At 45.1% G+C, this 21,262-nt stretch overlaps 1 protein-coding gene across 23 annotated transcripts in view; it reads left to right on the forward strand.

Annotated features, from left to right (window-relative positions):
* Nucleotides 1-21,262, forward strand: part of FBRSL1 (fibrosin like 1) — a 553,713-nt gene that overhangs the window by 186,893 nt on the left and 345,558 nt on the right. The window contains exon 1 of one of the 23 annotated variants that reach the window (XM_064522091.1): nucleotides 20,382-20,483. The exons of the other annotated variants lie outside the window; for them this stretch is intronic. Within the exon in view, the coding sequence (XP_064378161.1) occupies nucleotides 20,397-20,483 (87 nt within the window). The 5' untranslated portion in view covers nucleotides 20,382-20,396. Of the gene's footprint in view, nucleotides 1-20,381; nucleotides 20,484-21,262 lie in introns of those variants that run through there. 23 annotated transcript variants of the gene reach the window in all.

Here is a 21,262-nt window from a genome sequence, read left to right on the forward strand (position 1 = left end):
TGAGCTCGTATTTGCAAATGTTCAAAGATTAGCAGGATGCTGATTAGCAGCACGTTGCGCTTCGGAGGGCAGAGCTCCTTCCTTGGACCTGTAGCACATCGGTGCGGTACTAAAGCACGTCTTCAGGAACAGGGTCCTCATGGTCAGGACTACTCTTGGCCAGCTAAAACCAGTCACTTAAACCCTTCTAAAGCTGCTGTTTGTTGAACAGAAGCATGAACTCAAGAAAGCTATTAATATGCTAGACTAGACTTGTTCTCTCCCTTAATTTTAATGCAAGTAACTTTATTTTGAGTCAGTACTAGTAAGAATCAGAAGCAGCTTTCCAAGGGAGGTTTTTCCTGGCTGTTAGAGTAACTCCATTTCAGACTCATCTCTGAGACTTCATGTGGCAGCTCCTCTTCCCTGGACGGTGGCCCCAGGTGACTTGCGGTTTGTGCACGCTTGTAAGTGCGGTTACCTTGTGTGGTTTCAGTGAGACAAGCTGCTGCGGGGGCTCCGAGCGGGTAACGAGGTCAAGAGAGGAGAGCGCGGGATGTTCCCGCTTGGCGTTTGTACCCAGCTTGCAAGTTTTATGAAGATCTTGTCATAAAAGCAAAGATGCTGTAACGTAGTCATTTTGCAGAGGTGATTTGGAATCCTTGTCCAAACCTGAAAGCAAACCTCGTTGTTTATGCTCAGTGCAGTGCCGCTATCGAGATCACTGCTGTCATGCTGAAATGTAAATTTGCTCGTTTTGAATGATTTTGTGCTGCATTAGAATAAAGAAACTACTAAAATGCTGATCTCTCTTCTCTGAAGTGTTCTAAAAAAGTAAATTGCACCAGCAGTAAGATGAAGTAGCACCATGGAATAATACTCCTTAGACCGTTTTATAAAGATAAGCAGATTATGAAGCATAGGAGGGCAAAAAACTAAATGTAAAGGAGGTATTGCTGTTATGTATTCAGTCATTGGGAAACCTCAAACACAATAGTTGGAGTAGTTTGCAAGCAATTGTCTCCTATATTTTTACCTAGCTAGCTTCCTGACTTTTATCTTACAATTATGGTGTGAAAATTATTCTATCACAGAGATCCCCAAATCCACAAAGAATTTTTTTATCATTTCTGGGATTTGGTATAGCCGTTGTATTCACTCTGAAAGTTTCAAATGCAGTCATTCAGCGTGTGTAAGAGGGAAGATAGCCGTGCGTGTGCCACAAGAGGCCCTCTCTTTGCATCTTGATACGTGTGCATGACCCTACACTCTTCAGAGTTGACAGGAGAGGCGTCTTCAGTAGATGCTAAGTCAAACTAAGAGTTTAAGTAAGGAAAGTCCCTCCATTTCTGGCAGTGCACAAACACTCCTATTGATCAAAGCTTTTTATGTAATGCCAAGTTCCTGCAGAAGCTACTCTGCTGTTTAACTTTCAGGCGGTAATTTCAGTGGAACTACTGATAGTGTATAAAGACAAACGCAAATGTTAGGATCAAGATCAACTTTAAATCGGCTCCCTTTTGGTCCTGTGGAAGGGAAGTGGCGGCCCTTGCTCTGCGCTGCAGGCAGCTGATCGTTCAGATGCATCAGAAGTTACTTGAAGGAACTAGGTCTTGTCACACTCTGTCTTTATTTCTACAAGCATGATATGTTTTTAACAGCTGTCTTTTTGACCCAAGCAAGTAAGATATCTGCCCATTTTTTAAGAGACCAGTGAGAACATGCCTTTTCAGTAATATGGCGGATAGCAAGTGTTATGCTACTAAGCAAAGTCTACTGGGCAAAGGTGATCATAGTTGTAGACATAAAACAATTTCTGGAATAGCATGCCATGGTTTCAAAATATGCTTTTGCACTCTCTTGGCATTTATTTTTTCACAGGGCGTAGGCTTTCATTAACACTGTAGTGAAATCCTAGGTTGGGTTTAATTTGCACACAAAATACTTCCTTAGAGAGGGGTATGTGGCTGAGTCTTGTGTTGCTTTTTTGCTGATGGATCTTTCCTCCTCAGTCGCACAGAGCAGTGCTCTCAGCTGCAGCTCAGTGAATAGCAGGAAAACGTAGCTTTGCGCTATTGCACTTTCCATTAACTTCTTTCAGAGAGAGAGGAATTTGCATTGTGGCAATCTCCTGTTCTGTAACCGCAAGTACATGAGTAATAAAATGGATAAGGTTGTGACTGTGGGTTTTGCGTGAAAAATATGCCAGATAGTGTATTAGCTTGGACAGATGATATGGCTTGGCTATAACTTGAAGATTTGCCTCTTAAGCTACTTAGGTTAGCTAAAGGAGCAGAAGAAGGCCCAACATGTGCATGTGGCTGTACTGCATCTCCACCATGGGGCAGAAATGTCTTAAAACACACTAACTCATTTGTAATCCTAGTAGCATGGACCATTTTGGGGTGTAACTCTGTCCCTGGCAGAACTTTTTATAACTGTATCAGGAAAAAGTCAACATCTTATTTGCACAGTTGCATGTTGATAAAACGTTGAAAAGCAGGCAGGTCATAATTTTCTCTGTGCTGGAACCCCACCCGTGACCTGAAGTCAGCGCGTTGCTGGTTTATAAGACTACTGGAAGGGCTATTGCATCACTCAGAGCAGCGGGGTGGTATCATGTTCCCATTCCAGCCAACACCAGCCTGTGTGATTTGGTCCCCGGCAGCTGTACAAAGAGGCCAGGGGAATAGTTCCTGCCACCCGTAAGGCAGTCGTCCTCTGCGGCAAAGTCTTGTGGCCTGACGTGTTGGTATTTTCACGGTTACTTTAAAGTTTGGCAACAAAAGGCAGTAGCTGCACTTTGAAGCCAAGCCATCTTAAATACGAGCTTTGTTAAAGACAGACTTGTCCCTTTAATGAGAGAGAGGGGGCTTTTTGGTTAGGGAATTCTTGTTTTTCTGTTTAAATATTGAATGGAGCCTGCCTGCCTTTATTACGCACCTTTGCTGTTGTCCCTGATCATGGACAAGGATGTAGCTGTGCAAAGCGTTTTAGGAACAGAGCAGAGAGATGCCTCCGGCCCTGCGGAGCTGATAACCTGGCCAGGAGCCTGGAAGCGGGTAGGAGCACAGCAGAGAGCAGCGCGGCACTGCTGGGCAGCGTGCTGGGCAGAGGACTCGGCGCGCCAGCTGCGGAGCCTGCTTTTGCAAGGCATCCAAGGAGAGAGGTGAGTTATGAAGGAAGACAGTTATTTTTATGGGACTTGGGAGGTTTCAAGTTTGCAGATGAGAGCAAATGTGAATGTGTGTATTGAGAACGCGAACGAGTACGTGCTGGGAGGCAGGGTCGCGGTAGTCTCTGTGCCCGCATGCGAGGAGAGGAAAGTAGAGTCTAACAAGGCTATGGCAGGCTTGGAGGTGAGGAGAGGCTGCTTCGGTTTGGTGTGGTTAAAGCAGGTGACTATTGGAGGGATGGATGCTGCACTGACTGTGGGGGGCTAGGAGGGAGCTTTGCAGCCGTGCTCAGGAGATGTAGGGGGTAAATGGCATTAATGTGGCTAAGGAGAAGGATGTTGACGTGACCACAGGTTGCAGCGCAGTCCTGGGCAAGTGCTTCAGCTGTATGGAGAGAGGGAGAGATGTTAAAACTGAGAAGCGGAAAATCTCCTAACCCCCCTGGGTGTTGGCGCAGGTCTCAGCTTGAAAGCCGTTCCCAGTTTGTGGACAGGCTGGTGCTGGAGTTCATGGTGACAGGAAGGACTGAGAGCAATGGTTTCAGCCATGGTGAGCTTGAGGCAGTCGCAAAGGACATAGGTTGCACTGACGTAGCCTGGAGAAACATCTGTGCGTGGTCTGTGCTGAAGTGCTAGCTGAATATTTGCTTACAGATGATGTTATCCAGGGATTGAAGAAGAACAGATGAAAGATGAAGAGGTAGGTAGGGCTTTGTGGTGCAGAGTGCCGCAGGTCGTTGGCAGCCTGGGGTACCCTGAGCTAGCTCTGGAGCCAACCTCCTGGCTTTACAGGGCGCGCAGAGCTGCCAAGGCATGTTCTGCTCGCCGCTCGCTTGCCTGGCCCAGGCTCGCGTTTGTCTCTTCCTCCAGCAGCGGTGCTTCAGGTGCATCGCCGAGCTCGGTGAGCAGTGCCACTCCTGCCTCTTCGCCGGCTCTGGAAGGAGCTAGGAGAGCAGCTATTGCATGAACTTTTTGCATGAAAGAATTGCAGTTGTTCCTGTAAGCCCATCCTTCATCTGGGCACCTGGGCATGTGACCAAGTTTGTACTCGGGCTGGAAATCTCTATAAATAGAGTGGAAAATTGTGGTTTTGGTGGGGGGAGATTCAGACATACTGCAAAACCCTTTATGGTTACAATTACTTACAGGTAGCATAAAACCCTCCAAAACCCCCCTTGAGAAGTGGGAACTGATTGCACCAAGCAGGTAGTAAAACTGCAGCCTATTGCGTTTTTTTTTTTTTTTCCCTTACTTACATTGAGCTACTGATGCCTAGGAAATAGAGGAGGAAATTTAGTCATCGCCACCTCAATTTAAAGTGCTTGTTCATATCAGTTTTTAGATATTAAAGCATCTGTCACCAAACATATTCACTTATTCTGTTTTCCTCATTTGCTGACTGTTGCCACGTGTTAGTCATCAGTTACTACAGTAGTAAATTCAGGAAACATTTCTTTCTGTCTGAAAGTTAAAAACTTTCTACAACCTTCATAAGTTTTAATTAAAAAGAACATGTAATAATTTCAGGATTGAATCCAATTTCATATGCTGTTTAAATTGAGAAATAAAATTATTTCCATCAGGCTTTTGGTTCAAGGTTTGTAACTGCTGGATCATTTCCTTTTTCATCAATTTCTGAGCTTTAAAATGGTTTATGAACTTTAGTGAAATCATTTAGAAATGGATTTCATGCAGAATAGTTAATAAATGAATAGCACCGCCATGTAGTGAAATCAGTCTTGTTTGCATCTCAAGCAGCACAAATTTAAATGAAATGCAGGGCTTTACATAACAGCATTTGTCTTTAATGTCAGCACTGGTTTTCAAGCCACCTCCACTATCCTTCATTTCTCACAGCGATATCTTTGGCAGCAAGGAGGATTTTCAGGGGCTGATTTGAGGTGCATAATTGGAGCACTAAGACTACACACACAAAGTGTCACTTAATGGATGAGGTTCATTTAATTGTAGACTGCTCAGAAATAACCCGAGAAACACTTCACTGGGAGCTAATGCAGAGGTGTAATTAGACTTCTACATAAGTGTAATTAGGCTGATTGCGTAGAAAAAAAGAGAGTTCATAAGGTTTTTAATGTGTGCAGAGTCATTTTGTCTCAACTGTCTTGTCCTTAAGCTCTTGCCATACCAGTGTTGGATTTAAAAGTAAATACCTTGCTCTTCAGCTCTCAGTTACTGGTAATCTTGTGTCCTTTTGCGTGGGTTTTTTTTTGGTTTTTCTTTAAGTAAAGCCTGATCTCAGCTGTGCTGGAGCCGGGATGGGGCTGTGCAGTGCATTGAACTGCGGTTTGGGGCCTGTACAAGCAGGGTGGGCTCAGAGCACCCCAGGGAGAAAGCTGCTTGTCTGTTAGGTGATGTTCTGGTGAGGTGGTGTCAAAAGGGTCTTTGGGGAGTAGCTTGCACCCTGCTTACTTACAGCTCGGGTTTTCCATGGGGATTACCTGGTGCAATCGTGTATGTGATCTTCCCTCTGCTGTTCAGTGTCCAGAGCACTGGCAGGGAGGGACAGAGAGCTCTTACGGCGCCCGGCTTTCCTGGGAAGAAAAGCTTCAGCCGGAGCTCGTGCCACCTGGCAAAGTCCTCCTGCAGCACGTGCAGGCGAAGCGCGGTGGCTGCCTGAACCCCGGGCGAGGGTGTGCGCGGTGCTGCCGAGCTCCTGGCACTGCCGCCTCGCGGAGGAGGCAGCGTTAGCCCCAGCGCATCGTCACCGGCCTTCGGGGGGTTTGCTCTTCTGGAGGGGCATCTGGCCGCGGATAAAACTGAAAAATCACTATTCCCAAGATCTTTTTCTGAAACTTTATCATACTGATATTTTGCCTGATATTTGATGTTTTGATATTTCATGAGGAGTATGCACTCCAGCTAGACTGACTAGATGTCAAGCATGTTTCTGTTCTGGTTCTTTATCCTGTGTATATTATTGAAGTCTAAACTAATACATTTCCTAGCTGGATCAGAGTATGAATTCAGAGACTGCAAATTAGTTCCTTCTTTTCGCCTAGTAACATTTAAAACAGATGTATTTTTTTAAATAATATTTTATGCTAAGATCTTGCAAATGGCACATACGGGATGTAGAAAAAAATAGCCATTTTCTTACCTTGTTTTTCTTTTCAAATTGTTAAAATAACCATAAGGATTGCTGTCTAATATATGTGAGGTTTTTTAAATTTCTATTGAAAAGTTCTTAGAACTTTCCATGTATTTTTATCTTGCACAGTACTGGTATAAAAAATGCCAGAAAACAGGGACAAAAATGTAAAATACCATTTTGTTACCCCAGAAATGCTGACAGTTCATTCTTTGCTGTCAGAAAATCACCTTTTAGGAAGCTGCACAATGGGAAAGAAGTTGTATTTAAAAGATTAACACTTGGATGAAAGCATACTTGGATGCAAACCTCTGTATTTGCTTTGAATACAGTTTAGCTTCTTGCATTAATAATTTTCTGGCAGGTATCTTCTTTGGCTGGTGCTGCTCCCCGGGAGGAGATTGGTGCACATATTCCATACAGCACTGAGATAAAGTAGTTTCTGATTTTACCAGTTTCTTTTGCCTGTGTGGTATTTTGGGTTTTGTTTGTTTTTGAGAAATGCTGTCTAGCGTTTTTCTACATTTGTTTAAGTAGTGGCAAAGAAAAGGAAAACGTTTGCAATAATCCCTAGTTGCTGCCAGTTGCTTGCATAGGGAAACCTGGAGGAAATGTAGCTGTGAATTAGGAGCATAAACTACAGCATTAGGACTATTTCAAGCAGCATCTAACAAGAGAAACGATTTCTACTAGAACAAGAAAATGCGTCGCCCAAGCGAGACGCCCAGGGTCTGCCATGAGTTTCTTTACGTCGGTGTGAATCCAAAGGTGAAAAGCATCCCAGCTCTTGCGTGTGCTCTGGGTTCAGCCTAACTGGTGAATGGAGATAACTGGGAAAGCGGAGCAGCTGAACTGCTGTTTTGAAGCAAACAATCCCCATTTTAATCAAATGTGTAGATTATGTACCTGCCTCTGCTGCTCGACCCCCCCGCGTGGCCGGTCAATGCCAGCTCGCCGGACTAAGCGGCAGAGCCCTTCTTATTCCTGGCTTTACAGAGGAGGAGTGAATTAGATGAATTAGTAGCTTTCTAAGTCATAGATAAACCATTTTTCATGCATACATTCAAGTTATTTACTTTCCCATTGTGAATGAAGTTAGGGAAGGCTCCAGCATCCTTTTGCTGGGTGTATTCTTACGTAGGTAAACGACGTGTGGATAAAACTAGTCTTGCAAAGAAATACCCTAAGCTTGTGAATTTGTTTTTCCCCAGCAGAACATCCCTGAGTGTTTCTGTGGAGTAGAGCCCAGGAACGCCCCGAAGGTTGATTGCAAACCACAGCCGCGTCTGTGTAGGTGCCTGGCTCCGTTCCTCTCCCGGCTCGGTGATGGCCGTGGCTGACAGCTGCGCTGGGGCTGTGCGGAGCGAGCCGGGGAGCCCGGCCAGCGCCCGGAGTGCCAGCATCTGCGCTCGCTGGCTCCCTTCTCTGTTGGCACTGCTAACTAAGAAACCAGTGATTAATTCAGCAGAGAGAAGGAAGCTGAAGTCCCTGAAGAGAGCTGCTGCTGGGTCAGTGGTGAGGCCCACTGGTGTAGCAGGGCAGCCTACGGCTTCGGGTCTCATGCTGGGTTTTCTGAGTGGAAATATGACTTTGGCCTCCTAGAAGGGCCGTGCAAGGGCAGTGTCCGTTCCTCTGGGTACCGCGGTGCAGTGTGCGGCTTCGTTTTGCTCTGCCACCTCTAGCACATGCTTCATCTGGCTGCAGAAACAGAAGGCGGCAGAAGGGTCTGTGTGACTCAAGCGAGAGCACCAGAGAAACCAGCCTGGAGGACACCAGGGCAGCTGGGGGAGGCATCTGAAGAAGCTGCTGGGGAGGCGGTAATAGAGGGCAAATGGTGTGGAAAGGCGGGGTTTGGTAAAGGGCCAGTTCCCAGCTTTTCCCTTCTTCCCTTCCGTTTTTATTTCTCCACTTGGTTCAGCCAAGGGTTGAGCTAGCTGATGAAAAAGCAGGACATTGTAACATGCTTCAATATTAGTTAATATTTATACTATGTAGGTTAAAAAAAAAAAGAAATCAGGACCCACTGTGCTAGGGGATTGTACAGGCATTTGGTAAATATTTATGTCCTGTCCTGAACTGGTTGCATTTCTCAAGCAGAAGGCTCTTGACCAAATCCTTACCTTTGGTGGGTCTTAGAGGACTTTCGGCCCCAGATTGTTTCCTCACGAAAGATAATAGGAAAAAGAATAGGAAAATGTCCTGCCCTGCCCTGCCGGTGTGCACTGGTACTTGCAGCTGTCCCGCTATCTTTAGCTGAGGCTCTGCAGCCAAGTGGAGCTTATGCTGTACGTTTATTAAGTGGTAGCATTTATTATCTGCCAGGTGCTAGTAAGTTGTGTGATTACAACTGCTTGTTTGGCTTCACCCTCTAGCTCAGATGGCTCTTCTAGGCCTTCGTAAGCGCAGAAACACCATCTGGCTGCTTCTGCTGAACGCTGGGAGATTTCCATCTTTCAGATCTTTAAAGCTGGAGTCTTTTTACATTTGAGAAAAGCCTAGGGACTCTTCCAGCTCTTTTTTTCCCCTCCTTGCTTTCTGAGCAGGAGAAGGTGTCGTACTCCCTTGTTTGCAGCCGTCGGCTCCCGGCCTGCGTTGGGTGTTGGGAGGGGAGGCAGCTTGGCGGGGCTGCTGCCCCCAGGCTCCTGGTGATTCAGAGCCGAGGGCCTGGCGACAGCTCACTGCAGCCTATTACAGAGAGCTGTTTTTTGTGAAACAGATGCAAACGTTAAGTGGCTGATGGAAGGTGTGTGGGCGTTCTGCGTTTCCCCCTACACACAGTGCATTGCTGTCTGTTTTTGGGAGGAGAAAATGCTCTTCAGGGAGATGTGTGCATCAAATAAAAAATTATGTAATAGCTCAGATCTGACCAGGTTTGAGGGTTCAAGTTAATATTTATACAAACAGAGAGAGAAACAGCTATCGTTGCTGTTACTGCACAGAGTTAGAAGTCGCAACAAGTCAACGGGGGCACAAGAGCAATGTTTGAGGAGATCAAAATTCTCAGCTCTTTACATGCTCTGCAGCTGTATTTAAACGTAAGTGTTTATACCATATTTATGCTCAGTCTACCAAGGCAGTGCATCCTCCCAGCCATGGAACTGCAGCTGCATCAACAAGAAGCAGTGTAATTTCGCCAAGCAAAATGCGCTAAGATAACTCAGAGAATTGCTCAGGACGTGGGGGTTAAGGGTGAGCGCCGTGGGTGGGAGATGTTTGTGCTCTTCCCTGTTCCTTGTGGCGTACAAAGGCTTCTTCAAAGGCCTGTGCAGGTTGTTTTTCCTCATCCACCCTCCAGTGGGGAAAACAGGGTGTTATTTTCCTTTGAGAAATATCCAGTGTTTCAAGCCTCACCTATCTCCCAGTGCCGGTTAGAGGCTGCTGGTGGCACGGGCTGGGGAGGAACTGGCCCACGAGCTTCCCAGATGCCTGAAATACAGTTCATGCAGTCCCAAGCGGAAAATCTCTCTGGCTCTGCTTGCAGGCTCCCGTGGTGTGAGGATTAAAGCTGGCTTGAAGAATGACAAATCTGTTTTGTTGCAGCTTCTGAGATTTCAAAGTTTGTTTTTGTTCAATGTTGCAACAAGAGGAAAAGCTTTTGAATGTTGTTTGCAACATAAGCATGTGTTGAAACACCTCCTTTTGGACTGTACCAGTGAGGATCAGCCAAATAGTTGTCAGTACTTAAAATGGCTGAAAACCGCTTTGTGCTAGAGAGGAAGCGGAGAACGTGCAAGTGCTTATTTGCTTTGCAATTTCCTTTAATACAACCCTTTGCCATCGCAGAAAACGACATTCTCACCTTGGTGGCCAAAACCAGCCGTCTAATAGCCACCTCCGGAAAGAGTTTGCTCCTCAGTGCTATACGGGGAGCATTTATTGCATAAACTCTTTGAGCATGGTTTTACATAAGCTCTGAGCTGGCACTGCTGCAAAGAAGGCCTCCTGCCCATTTCCATCTGGCTTTCTTCCTAATCCCTGCAGCTCCCTTGTGGCAGGACAAGTGCTTGTTAGGGTCATAGTGAACAGGATATTACTTATTTATTTTATTATATTATTTGTTAGCCACCTCAGTTTCCTGATGTGCACTGTCCCTTTTGCTCAGCTGCAAAAGTAATAGTGACCTGAGGGAAGAGGGGTGCCCGCTTCTGGCAGTTGTGTTGGCTTGTATTTGTTTAAAAAATATAGGAAATTATGTCCCCGAGGTTGTAGCACGCACCTACACTTTATACTCAGAAATAGCTTGTTGAAGTTGGTGGGGTTATTGATCTGAATGAATCCCTGCAGGATTGAGGGTTTAGAGGAGAGGAAGGTAAGTTATATAAAAACAATCAAGCAATCCAACCAGAAAGCCCCTGTGTCCTACTTGGATCCTTCTTATCCAACGGCAACAGTTTACAAGAGCTAAAACAATCATAGGCTGAGGTGTGTGATTGCAGGTTTATGGCACGAGGATTTAGTTAAGCAATAGTCTTCCACTGTTTGTGGACAAAACTGCCTGCAATTTTAATAGCATGCCTGGTTAAAAATTTTCAGTTTTGAGACGGCACGAACTATGAAAATTCCTGACTTTTCAATTAGAATCAGTAATGATGTGAGCTAAAGAAATAAGAAAAACATCTAACTGTGGGTGGGTAGTCCAGCTGGTGAGTGATTTTCTTTTGGGTACAGGTGAATGCGCATGCCAGTAGCTCCATCATGGAGTAATCTGTGTGATGAGAGAGATGCAGTCAGCTGTATTAACATGACTGTTCTTGCAGACTTGTAACATAAATCAGTGCTTGCTGGAAAATGTCCAATAATTGGTGGGGGAGATGTCGAAGCAATATATTAAAAGCAGTTTACTAATCTATGCCAACTAGACTAAAAAGCGCATCGACTGTAGTGGAGCAGAAAGCATTCACAGTCTCCATTTCAAGGTGAAATCAACCCAAAACCTAGCAAGTTTATCGACAGCAACAGAACCAAGACTACAGGACAGAGATCTTCCCTGTGCTGGTGCTACTGGAGCTGAATGCACGATCAAAAACAAGATTGTATTGTTTTAGTGGCACAACCGAACAAAGTTCTGGATACTTCACGTTTGCTAATCGTTTTCAACTGTGGAAAGATCACAAAGTGACTGGGATATTGTGAATCAAGCTTGTTAATATTCCACCAGAGGCGATAAGATAGGAGTCTGAAAAGTCCCTGAGTCTTTGCCTTCCTTATCTCTTATCAGTCTTCTTAATAGTTATAGTTTTAAATTAAATAACCTCCCGTATCATAAAATGATTTACAGCGTATTGGTGCATGATACAGTTTTGCTTCTTATTTGTTATCATTTGTTGAGCTTTCAAAAATGTCAAAGGTCAACTGCCCCCACCCCCCCAGTGGCGATACTGTCTTTCAATTCATAAATAAGAATGAAGATATTGGTTTCTACTTTCCCGGTCAAAATTTGTAAGAGAACAAACCAGAAGGGAGGACTTCAAAACTGACAGGTGGAGTTAGAAACTAGGAATAACTTATTCCTGCTACGCTGCCCTGCTCTCTGCTGCTGAAGGGTCTTTTCTTACCACGGTTTCTTCCACTGCCCAGTGGAAGAGGACTCAACCTTTCCTTGCAGCGGTTTGCTCTACTAGTTAAACATTTTTAAAGATTTAGGGGATGGTAAGTTCTGAGTGTTAATAATTAACCTCTCTCAACAGCTGTCCAGCACTGTAGCTTTCACTTCTCTGGTTCCTACTTTTTTCTTTTTTGGGTAATCTTTGTGGCTTTGATACGTCGCTTCTTCCCATTGTACCAAAGAACTGAAGTTCTGTCAGTGTCTGTTGGAGAACAGGGGGTGGCTGCTGGGCTGCCTGGGCCGGGCCGGGAGAAGCGCGGAGGCTGCTGTTGTGGGAGCTTCACCAGCGTGTGCTCGGGGAAGGTGGGCTTTCCATGGAAGTTCATTTAAAAAACCCACCACCGCCACCAACAAAGAACACTTGGTAAATTGTGTCTGCATGTAGCTCAAGATGGAGATGTCATGCAAATGCTTCTGGTCCTGGTTTCCTCTGAAGTTTCTGTTGTGTGCGTGCAGCCATCACGTTTTGTCTGCTTGATTTTGGTTTGGTGGGAGATGGAAAGGTGGCATTGCTTTGGGTTTTTTGCCCTTCCTCCCCCCATGAATCTAATTTTTCTCCCCCCCCCCCCCCCCCCACTTCCAACTTTTTTGTTTTTTGGTGAGTGTGGTTTTAGGTTTTTTTTTTTTTTTAAACATCTCTGTGCTGTACTAGAAAGGGATCCCAGTTCTTTTAGTTCTGTTTTAAATCCTTGTGTTCCTGAGGAGGCACTGTCTAAGCATCATGAAAATGAAAATACTCTGTAAACTCCTCTAATTGCTAAGACCCCAAGTCTAGCTCACTGTCATTCTCCATCTGAAGGGGAGAGGCATGAGGATCACCAAAGACTCATCCACCAAAGCGGGGAGTAGTTTGAGGCCGATCAAATTCTGGACTGTAATGCTTACCTGGTAAAGGCTGCTTCATTTTTAGTGACATTAATTATGTCCATCTTTCTCATCTGGCCACGTTACTGACTGCGACATCAGTCCTGCTTTTGCTTTGCAAGCGTCCCAGCTGCTGCTGAACACCAGTCTCGTGTTTTCTCTGACATCTTTTGAATGCATAGAGAAGCCTTCCTGCTAAAATCTAAACAGATGCCACTTTATTTTCTTTTGTAGTCTTTCCTAATTTCTTCTCTGTCAATGAAAGCCAAGACACCAGCTGAGCTGTGATTATTCTGCCTGCCCTTTTCTCCTCTCTTTGTACGTTCAACTAGAAACAAGAAAACCCGAGTCCAGTGAAGTTACCAAAATGACGCTTATCTTTACTGTGCATGATCGCTGTTTTGTTGTACCTTTAAACTGTAAGTTTAGGTCTTTCAGGGAAGGACGTTCTCTTTTCCAGTTTGCATAGCATCCCCGAGCCTCTGTCCTGATCACAGCCTTTGTTATACTGCCCTGCTGCAACCGCTAATCAATAATGGTAATGAATGACCCAGTCCCTCCCTGCCTGCGTGCAGGCTCTTGGTGGGCTGTTCTGTGCTTGACCCCCTAATGCAGCTGCCCGGCAGCACCGATGGTGGTGGCAGCTTTGGGGACATTGGACATCTGTCTGCTGTGGACTGGAGAGCACCTCATTTCACATAGACCGCTCCCCAGCCCAGGGGTACCTGCCGCCCGTGCAAGGGCTGTGGGTTGCGTTAGCTCTAGCTCATGTTGAGCTACTTCATCTGTATTCCAGCCTCTTATTAAGGTGCAGTAAACCTGCATTACTAAAATATCGGTTATATCACATTGACTAGTGACTAGGATCGAGCTAGCTAACATTCTCCTCTTGGAAAAAAAATTAGCTTCCCTGTAGTGAAGGTCTCGGAGTCTTCCGAAGGAGTAAAATACAAACTGTATTTCTAAATCTACCAATTTGTGAATCATATTAGTATTGATCAAGAAATGCAGTATGGTACAGAACATTGAAGGGGGAGGGTTAGGATGATGACTGTGGTGTGATACTCTGAATACAAAATTTGTGTTGATGAAAATATTGCAGGCTCCAGAAACGTGAGATCATGAATAGCAGTAAGAGATCTGAGTCTAGGCAGATTCAACACACAGCAGATGGTTAACTTTCTTTCTACATCTTTGCACAAATTGGGTAAATTCTCAGGATTGCTCGTGGTCTTTCATCCCATACCCAATTTTTTTTTTTTTTTGAAATGTTTGTGAGCTACCAGAAGAATAATTTGTAAATGACTTCCAGGCTGTGGAAAGGGAAGCATTTTGCAATAGCTATAAACTGTGAGTCAGACAGGACCACGGGTTGTGACTTGCAGCGCTTAAACATTTTGCCTGCTGCTGTTCTGTTTTCTGGAAACTGTGAGTTGTGTCTTTGGGAAGGTTGTGAACTATTGAATGTTTGTAAAATGCTTAGATAGTGTTGGATGAAGTGCAGTATAGAAATGTTCTTCCTGACTTTCTTCAAATTATCAGAGCATCAAGATGAGAAATGTTATTCCAAGGTATACTTTCCTGTAATATCCTGATGAATCTCAGTTTCTCTGAAATTTGTTCTTCTCTAGTCTCTCGGTTGCAGAATCTGAGTTTGCTTCGGCATTTTTCAAGCATTTTTTTATTTCCTTCACAAGGAATTTGATTTGCTGCAGTAAAACAGTCTTAGTACAGAAATAACAGATATATTAAAGTATGAATTACCTTGGTGGCAATAAAGGACAGGTTTTTATTGCTTGCTTATCATGGAGAGTTTGTGTTTATGAGTTCACTGAGTTACAAGTGCATTTCAATAGAACTAAATTTGACGTGGCTAGGGTAACAACAGCAAACACAGATAATCCATTTTCATGAAGACAATACAGATTTATATACCGATGGTTAAAAAAAAAGTTTGAAAGTGCTTTCATAGCTTTTCTCAACAGAAAAAGAAGCTGTCAATATTACTGTAAGAATGGATGAATAGCTATTTTTAAAGATTTTGATAAAAAATGATGACAGCTGATCAATAGGAAAGTTCTTCCAGACAGCGAGTGTTTGTAGTCATGTGGACAGAGGATGAAAAAGTGGAAAGAGCAGCCCGGATGAAAGGCTGCTCTGCAGGACAGAGCTCCTATCACGTGCAGCATTTCCAGCAGCCCCCAAATTTTTAGGCCTTGTTTACAAGTAGGAGCTGTCTGGAGAAGAGCTCGACATGTGGAAGTTAGCATTTACCTTAATTCAGTGTATTAAACTGAGCTGGGAAAGGCTTCTTGTCTGAAAAGAATATTGCTCTTTACATTCACATCCTGCCTCAATACGGAGTCATTTCCCTACGTAGTCGAGCTGTAAAAATTGTAAATAGGAGTGGCCAAGTTACACTTGTGCTTGGTGAAGCTCTGAACGAGAATGCTTCCTTGCCTGGGGGCTAACAGACTAGTAGGGAAAATGTCTTTTCAACTTGTAAGAAAGATATTATGCTGGTCACGTTTGGTGATGGCACAGAGAGAAGTGAGGTTTATCCTCTTAAAACTTAGCAAGTACTGATGCAGCAATTTTGATAATACTGATTTAAAATCAGTTGCACTCTGCAAAGGCAAATGAATATTTCTTGTTCCAGATGATCTGCCTCAACAAAATGAGGTGTTGTCAGCAATGGATTACAGACCTGAAAATGTTTATTCTTAAATCATAGAAAAAGAGGAAAGAAATAACAGAGCACTTTAGAGGTTAATTTATAATATCTGCTTGAGTGAGCTGGGTTAAAAGGAGCTGTTTCACATGGTGAGACGAGGAGTAGGGGTTGACGAGGGCTGCGTGGTGTAGGGTCGTGAGAGAGTGTTTTGGCTGCTTTTATTGACGTTTTCAGAAGTCAGTATTCATCTAGTCCTGCGGTAGTACTAACAGCTGCTTTGTAACCTGAAAAATTTGATCTGAATGAAAAGCGAAGAGGCAGGAGCACGGTCTCTTACTCAAGTCGAGGAGCCCTTTGCCCACGTGTCCACTGCAGGCGAGGGCCCACGGCCAGCCGAGGTGACCGCTCGCCCCACGCCAGCAGCTTGGCACCTGGCTCGGCACTCCCGCGGCTCCTGCGCTGTTCCTTTTTCTCGCTTTTCTTCCTAGCAGTTTTCCTTCTGATTCTCTCTTAATATAGGAATTTATTTGTGTGCACATAAATACAAACAGTTACTCTAATAGTAATGGTTTTGGAAAACAGTGTGAATAATCACGCAAGAAACCTGCATCTCGGTATCCATCAGATCTGCTGCTTGGTGGTGGTTCTCCAGTGCAAGCCTTATAAACTTGCATCCTTAAGTTGATATAAGAAGGGTATTGACTCTAAGTTATTTAGCTATTTTTCAAACAGTGAAAGGAGAAATTGTTGAATACATAAATCATAGCTGTTAGGTATGGCAGTGATCCAACACCCCTAGCCTTGGCCTGGAAGCTGGTTTGAATCCCCTTCCTGGTTTCTCCAGTCATCGTTCTTATGTTATCAGGCAAGTGACTTCTAGTCTTGTTGCTCTATTTCTGCTTCTTATTCTTATTTTTGTCTGGTATGGATGAAGGAAGGGAACAACTGGTTCTGGCTGTGTGTTTCAGTAATGGTACCCTGTTTGTAGGCACAATGTTCAAGACAATTAAATTAATGTTAATGAAGTTCATTTAAGTTACAGAGATTAGGCAGATCCAACCTATTCTGTTTGAAGGGGCTTTTGTTTGTCAGTGAGAGAGCAAGAGCCTGTGAAATGGGACCTCGGGAGGAGGAACAGCTGCTTACACGCAGGCAAGAAACGTGCCTTTTGGTGGGAGCTTTACTGCTCGCCCTGGTCAGACAGAAGTACTTGCTTCTGTGTGCTTCGGAAGTGCCCTCGTTCGCGAGTAAGATGGAAGTTGTTACAAGCCACATAAGCTAATGTTTTGAGATGACTCCTATCTCTTGGTAACAGGAAGAAGTAAGGGAATCTGAGCTCTTTTCTAGTGTGTTACTCTCGTTTTCACTTCTTAATTTGGTTAATCAAGTTACTGTCTGGCACTAACGGCAGAAATGGTCTCTGTTGATAGATTTTAAATGCAACGCTCGGGATCGTTCGAATCTTGAGGCAAAGAGCCTGCCGTGCTGGGTCGTGGTTCCCTTGACCTTGGTTTGGTTCCCGAAAGGCGGGAAGCGGCGCGGGAGCAGATGCGGAGGGACCGGCGGTGGCCCCGCGCTGCCAGGCTGCCCTATCGATCTGTGCAGGTGGGCACGCGTGAGGGCCTCTGAGGGCCAGAGCTGGCTCGGTGGCATATCTGTGCGTTCAGCAGGTTTTTGTGGGGGATTGTTTCAACACGCCTTGCTCTCAAGCTAGGATTTTGCTTTCAAGGACAGACAAGGAGGAAGCAGGTCTGCAAAGTCTGAGCAATGTAGCTTTAATTGAAGTCATACGTCTTGATGGAGCAGAGGTAAAGAGGAGGAGGCCATATGGTGTAACCTTTATTTTTGTTAGGTTCACTGATAAGCAGTTGATTTGATAAGAAATGCTGCTCCATTGGTTGAGCGTCCAGGGTGCAGTTGTTCTGTGATAAGCATGTGTTTATTGTCCGCCATAAATGCCTAGAGTGACAGTTTATGGCAGGTTCGATTGGGTGCTTTAAATACTGAATGGATGTATCATAACTGCTTTCAAAGGGCTAGTTTGCTGTGCATCCGCAAGTGGTTGAAGAAATGGGTTGAACTGTAACATTAATTTCTCCCTGAGAAGGAGACGGCTCTAGATCTACTTCAGGACACAAGAGAAATGCATAGTCTTTGCCAGTAGTTGTACAACAGCGACCCATTTGGATAGAGTATCAAGCCCTAATAACCCCCAAAAAGCTGTGGAGGAGGAACAGGAGATATGTATTTTGGGACAAACTGGATGCCTTTTAAGGACTAGATGATAGTTTTGTTCATTTGTATTAGAAACTCATACTAGCTGGATGTTTGTCTTAGCCTCCTCCAGAGCAATACCCAAATATGTCGATGTTGCCAAGCCCAATGGATCAGTTACTCCTTCCATTTTGCAAACAGGAAATAAAAACAGAAAATCAGGGTGGTGGTTTCAGCTATGGACCTGCTGGAAATCTGTACAGGAACATGAAATCTAACTCTGATAATCCAAGTCCCAGCATAGCGCCTAATCCCTTTGCTGACCTCTGTCTATAGAAGCTAGTGGTAGGTTCATTAATATAAGGTCATTCATATATGTGAAACCGTATGCGATGCTTTCACTACTTACGGGGTGCTTGGTTGTGTAATTGCTGTTTTGCAGAAGGATATATACTCTGTGTTGATTATTGTTCTATTGGTGGTCTAACTTTTTGGTCAAAGTGCCAAAAAAGTCCTCCAGTACTTATTTCTTGTAATCTTTATGATGAGGGAGGACTCCCAATAGGAAGTGTCAAACATGTTTGGGCAGTAAGAGTGGAGTCTTCACAGCAGGGCAAGATGTATGTTCCCACCTTGTGCGAGAAGTGGGGGGCATGTAGTTTGGGATTACGCGTAAATAAGGAAAGTGAGGAGCAGGAGGAGGTTCCACAGACTAGATCCAACTGCCTGTTATCACAGACAACTTCTTTTGATAAGCAGAGCAGGTTCAATTTTTAAAATACTGAGTTTTCATGTTCATTCTTCTTGCTTCTGGTGGATTTCCCTGGTGCCAGAACCTCACTGTTGTCCCAGGCTGAGGGATTCAGGAATGAAAAAGCTATTAGTCTTTGCACTGCAATGGGGAGGAAATAACTCATTTGCTCTTTGGGCTAGTGAAGGGTGTGATGATTATATTTATAATGTTCTGTTCCTAGTTGAGCTGAGTAATTTTTTCTGAAATTCAAGATATATTCTTTCTGATTAAAATATGAAGACATTCTATTATTTCTATAACCACATTTAAGTCTTGTAATTTAAACAAATTAGTTTGCATTTCGCATGTCAGACGCCCAGCGATTTATGGAGGAAAATGGTTTTTCGCATCTGGTTTGTCTCTTGATTCATTAAATTTTGATTGAAGGAAGTTTTTGCAATAGGGTCTAAGAGAATTTTCCTTCCTCAGTGAAGTGATTGCTTGTTTCTTGCAGTGTCTGGCTGTTTTTTTTCCCTGTGTGCATATGCCAAGAAATCTCGAATTCTCTGTCCTAATTTTGAAAGTTCAACCTGAGGGAATTGAGCAATTTCTGTTGTTTACGCTGTTTATTTTCTCTTCGCATGAAGAGAACTAAGACTTAAGTCAGTCGTGACGTAACAGGTTGGACCCTGTATGGAGTCACTGGAAGACTCCTTTGGGCCAGGAGCGGGTCGGCTCCTTCGCATGGTGTCCTCTAGGCCAGCGGAGATCTGGCGTGACTATTCTGCGCGGGCGTGATTGCGGTTTCCAGCGCGCCGGAAGCGCTGGGTGTGCCCAGAGCTCGCTGCACGAGAGCCATCGGCTAGAGCGGTCCTGAAGCTGCTCTACGACGTGCTGTGTGCATACGTGTTGTGTGATACGGGCAGGCTGTGCTTAGCTTTGGAAACCCAGGAGCGTGTCAGCAGCTTAATACCTCTTTTCTGCTCCAGCATAGGAGTGAAATAATTAGAAATCATGTCAAGGCAGCGTCCAGAGGAAATTGCTATGGATCAACTGGTGCTTCTGTCCAGTTGAGAGGTAGCTTCCTTTTCTCTGGATGTCCCCTGCCAGCTACATTCAGTATGAGTAAGTGTTTTCAGATGTGCCGTAAATGAAAGCCTGGCCTGGTGTTCGAAGTCGGTGACAAGCAAACACAAAAAGCTGCTGTGCATTAGCAGAAGAAAACACTCTTTTGGCTTTTCTGGCAGGTGGATGGTACTGAAAGAGGAGAGTTGAAGCTGAAAGCTCCTGAGCAGATCCTGCCTTGCGACACGTGGGGGAAACGTCCTTGGGTGAAAAGCCGGCGGGTTTCTCCCGTGCTGCACCCCGTTGCTCCGGGCTGGGCAGGCCGGGGGTTGCCCTCGCCCCTTCCACCCCGCGCTTCGTGACGAGCGGTGCCTCCGCTTCTGGTGACAGACCCCTGGCGAGGCAGGAGAGCTGCCGCCTGCGTTCAGAGGGGGAATGACGATGCCGTTGATTGCGCACAGCGGTACCGGGGGGAGCTCAAAGGGCAGCTGCCTGCAGCGCCAGCGCCGCGGGAAGCACCCGCCGCCGGGGAGAAAACGCGGCCCCGGGTCTGTGAAGAGCAGGGGAAGAGGGATTAGAGGTTACCCTGGGAAGAGTGTTAAAATATTCTCAGCGTATGGTGGCTGTAGCTGTGGATTTTAATTGCTGAAATTACCTTGTCAGGATGCCTTATCAGCTGCTGTTCTAGTGATTGTTTGGTTTAGATAAGAGCTCGAGTGCGATAAAGCCTCGATAACGTTTTAGAGATTGCAGCTCTTTTGAAACTGCTGGCGCTCGCTGGGGCTCCGTGAGTCGCCGAGGAGCTGCGGCGCGCTTCTCCCGCCGCCGCCTGGCCCTCGCAGGGCCCTCTCCTCCGCCGCTTTTTTAAGTGCTTCTTTCGGAGTGCTGCTGTTTTGGGAAGCGAAGCCTCTTCTGGGTGCTCTCTGGGAACGGCGCGCGTGTGGAGACGAGGTGACCCGCGCTCGCGAGTGGAGGCGGATGTTGGTGGGGAGAAGAGGCGCAAGGTGCTCGCGTGCCTCCTGCAACGCGGCGCGGCTGCTCCGAGCTCTTCCTGGCCCGCAGCAGGTAGGAGGGGGCGCCGGGCCGAGCCGCTCCGCCGGCTCTCTGGGGCTCTCCATGCTCCCGAAAACACAGGCTTCCTATAAAAGTCCCAGTCTGTGACAGTTCATCTGATGCAAGAGGAAAATACCAGTCTTTAAGAATCTCCCCAATATTTGTGGCAGCAGTTTTGTGCCATCTGTGCTTGTTTTTGACAATTTTCTTTTTTGTAATGAATCTAGTAACAAGCCTTTAGTTGAACTTCTTCAATACATGTATTTTGGATGGGACAGAAGAAAAAGTTCGGAAACTAATGATGTGAATAATTCTGTCTGGTTCATGCTGCAGATTTATACGGTGTGGCGGTACGGCCTTACTCGTGGGTTTGCCATTCTTCTCATAAATTATGCACTTAGCTCTTGCACGTCTGAAAGTATGTGCTGCTTAGGTTTATTAAACATAATTAAAATTAGTTTATTCTTCCTATCTGTGTAATTTAACATGAACAAGCAGATGCACTATGGAACTCATGAGCAATGGGGAAAATATTGAAATTGTACGGCTATAGTTAGCAAATGGAAATTTAGGAGCTTGAGAAAATTAACTTTCACACTGAAAAAAACTTTGTGTTCTTTGCATTTGGATTTCTGTTCGTACTCAGCAGGCCTAATAGTAAAGCAATGCAGCGAGGCATTCGTTGTCTACGGAGATTTCTTTAGCGTGTCCAGGCAAAGGGTAGACTTGAAATAGTATGAAACAAGCACAGGGAGGAAACGCGCTTTGGACATTAATTGTATTTACAAAAC

The sequence above is a fragment of the Dromaius novaehollandiae genome, chromosome 17 (assembly GCF_036370855.1).
Source record: "Dromaius novaehollandiae isolate bDroNov1 chromosome 17, bDroNov1.hap1, whole genome shotgun sequence".
Lineage (NCBI taxonomy): Eukaryota > Metazoa > Chordata > Aves > Casuariiformes > Dromaiidae > Dromaius > Dromaius novaehollandiae.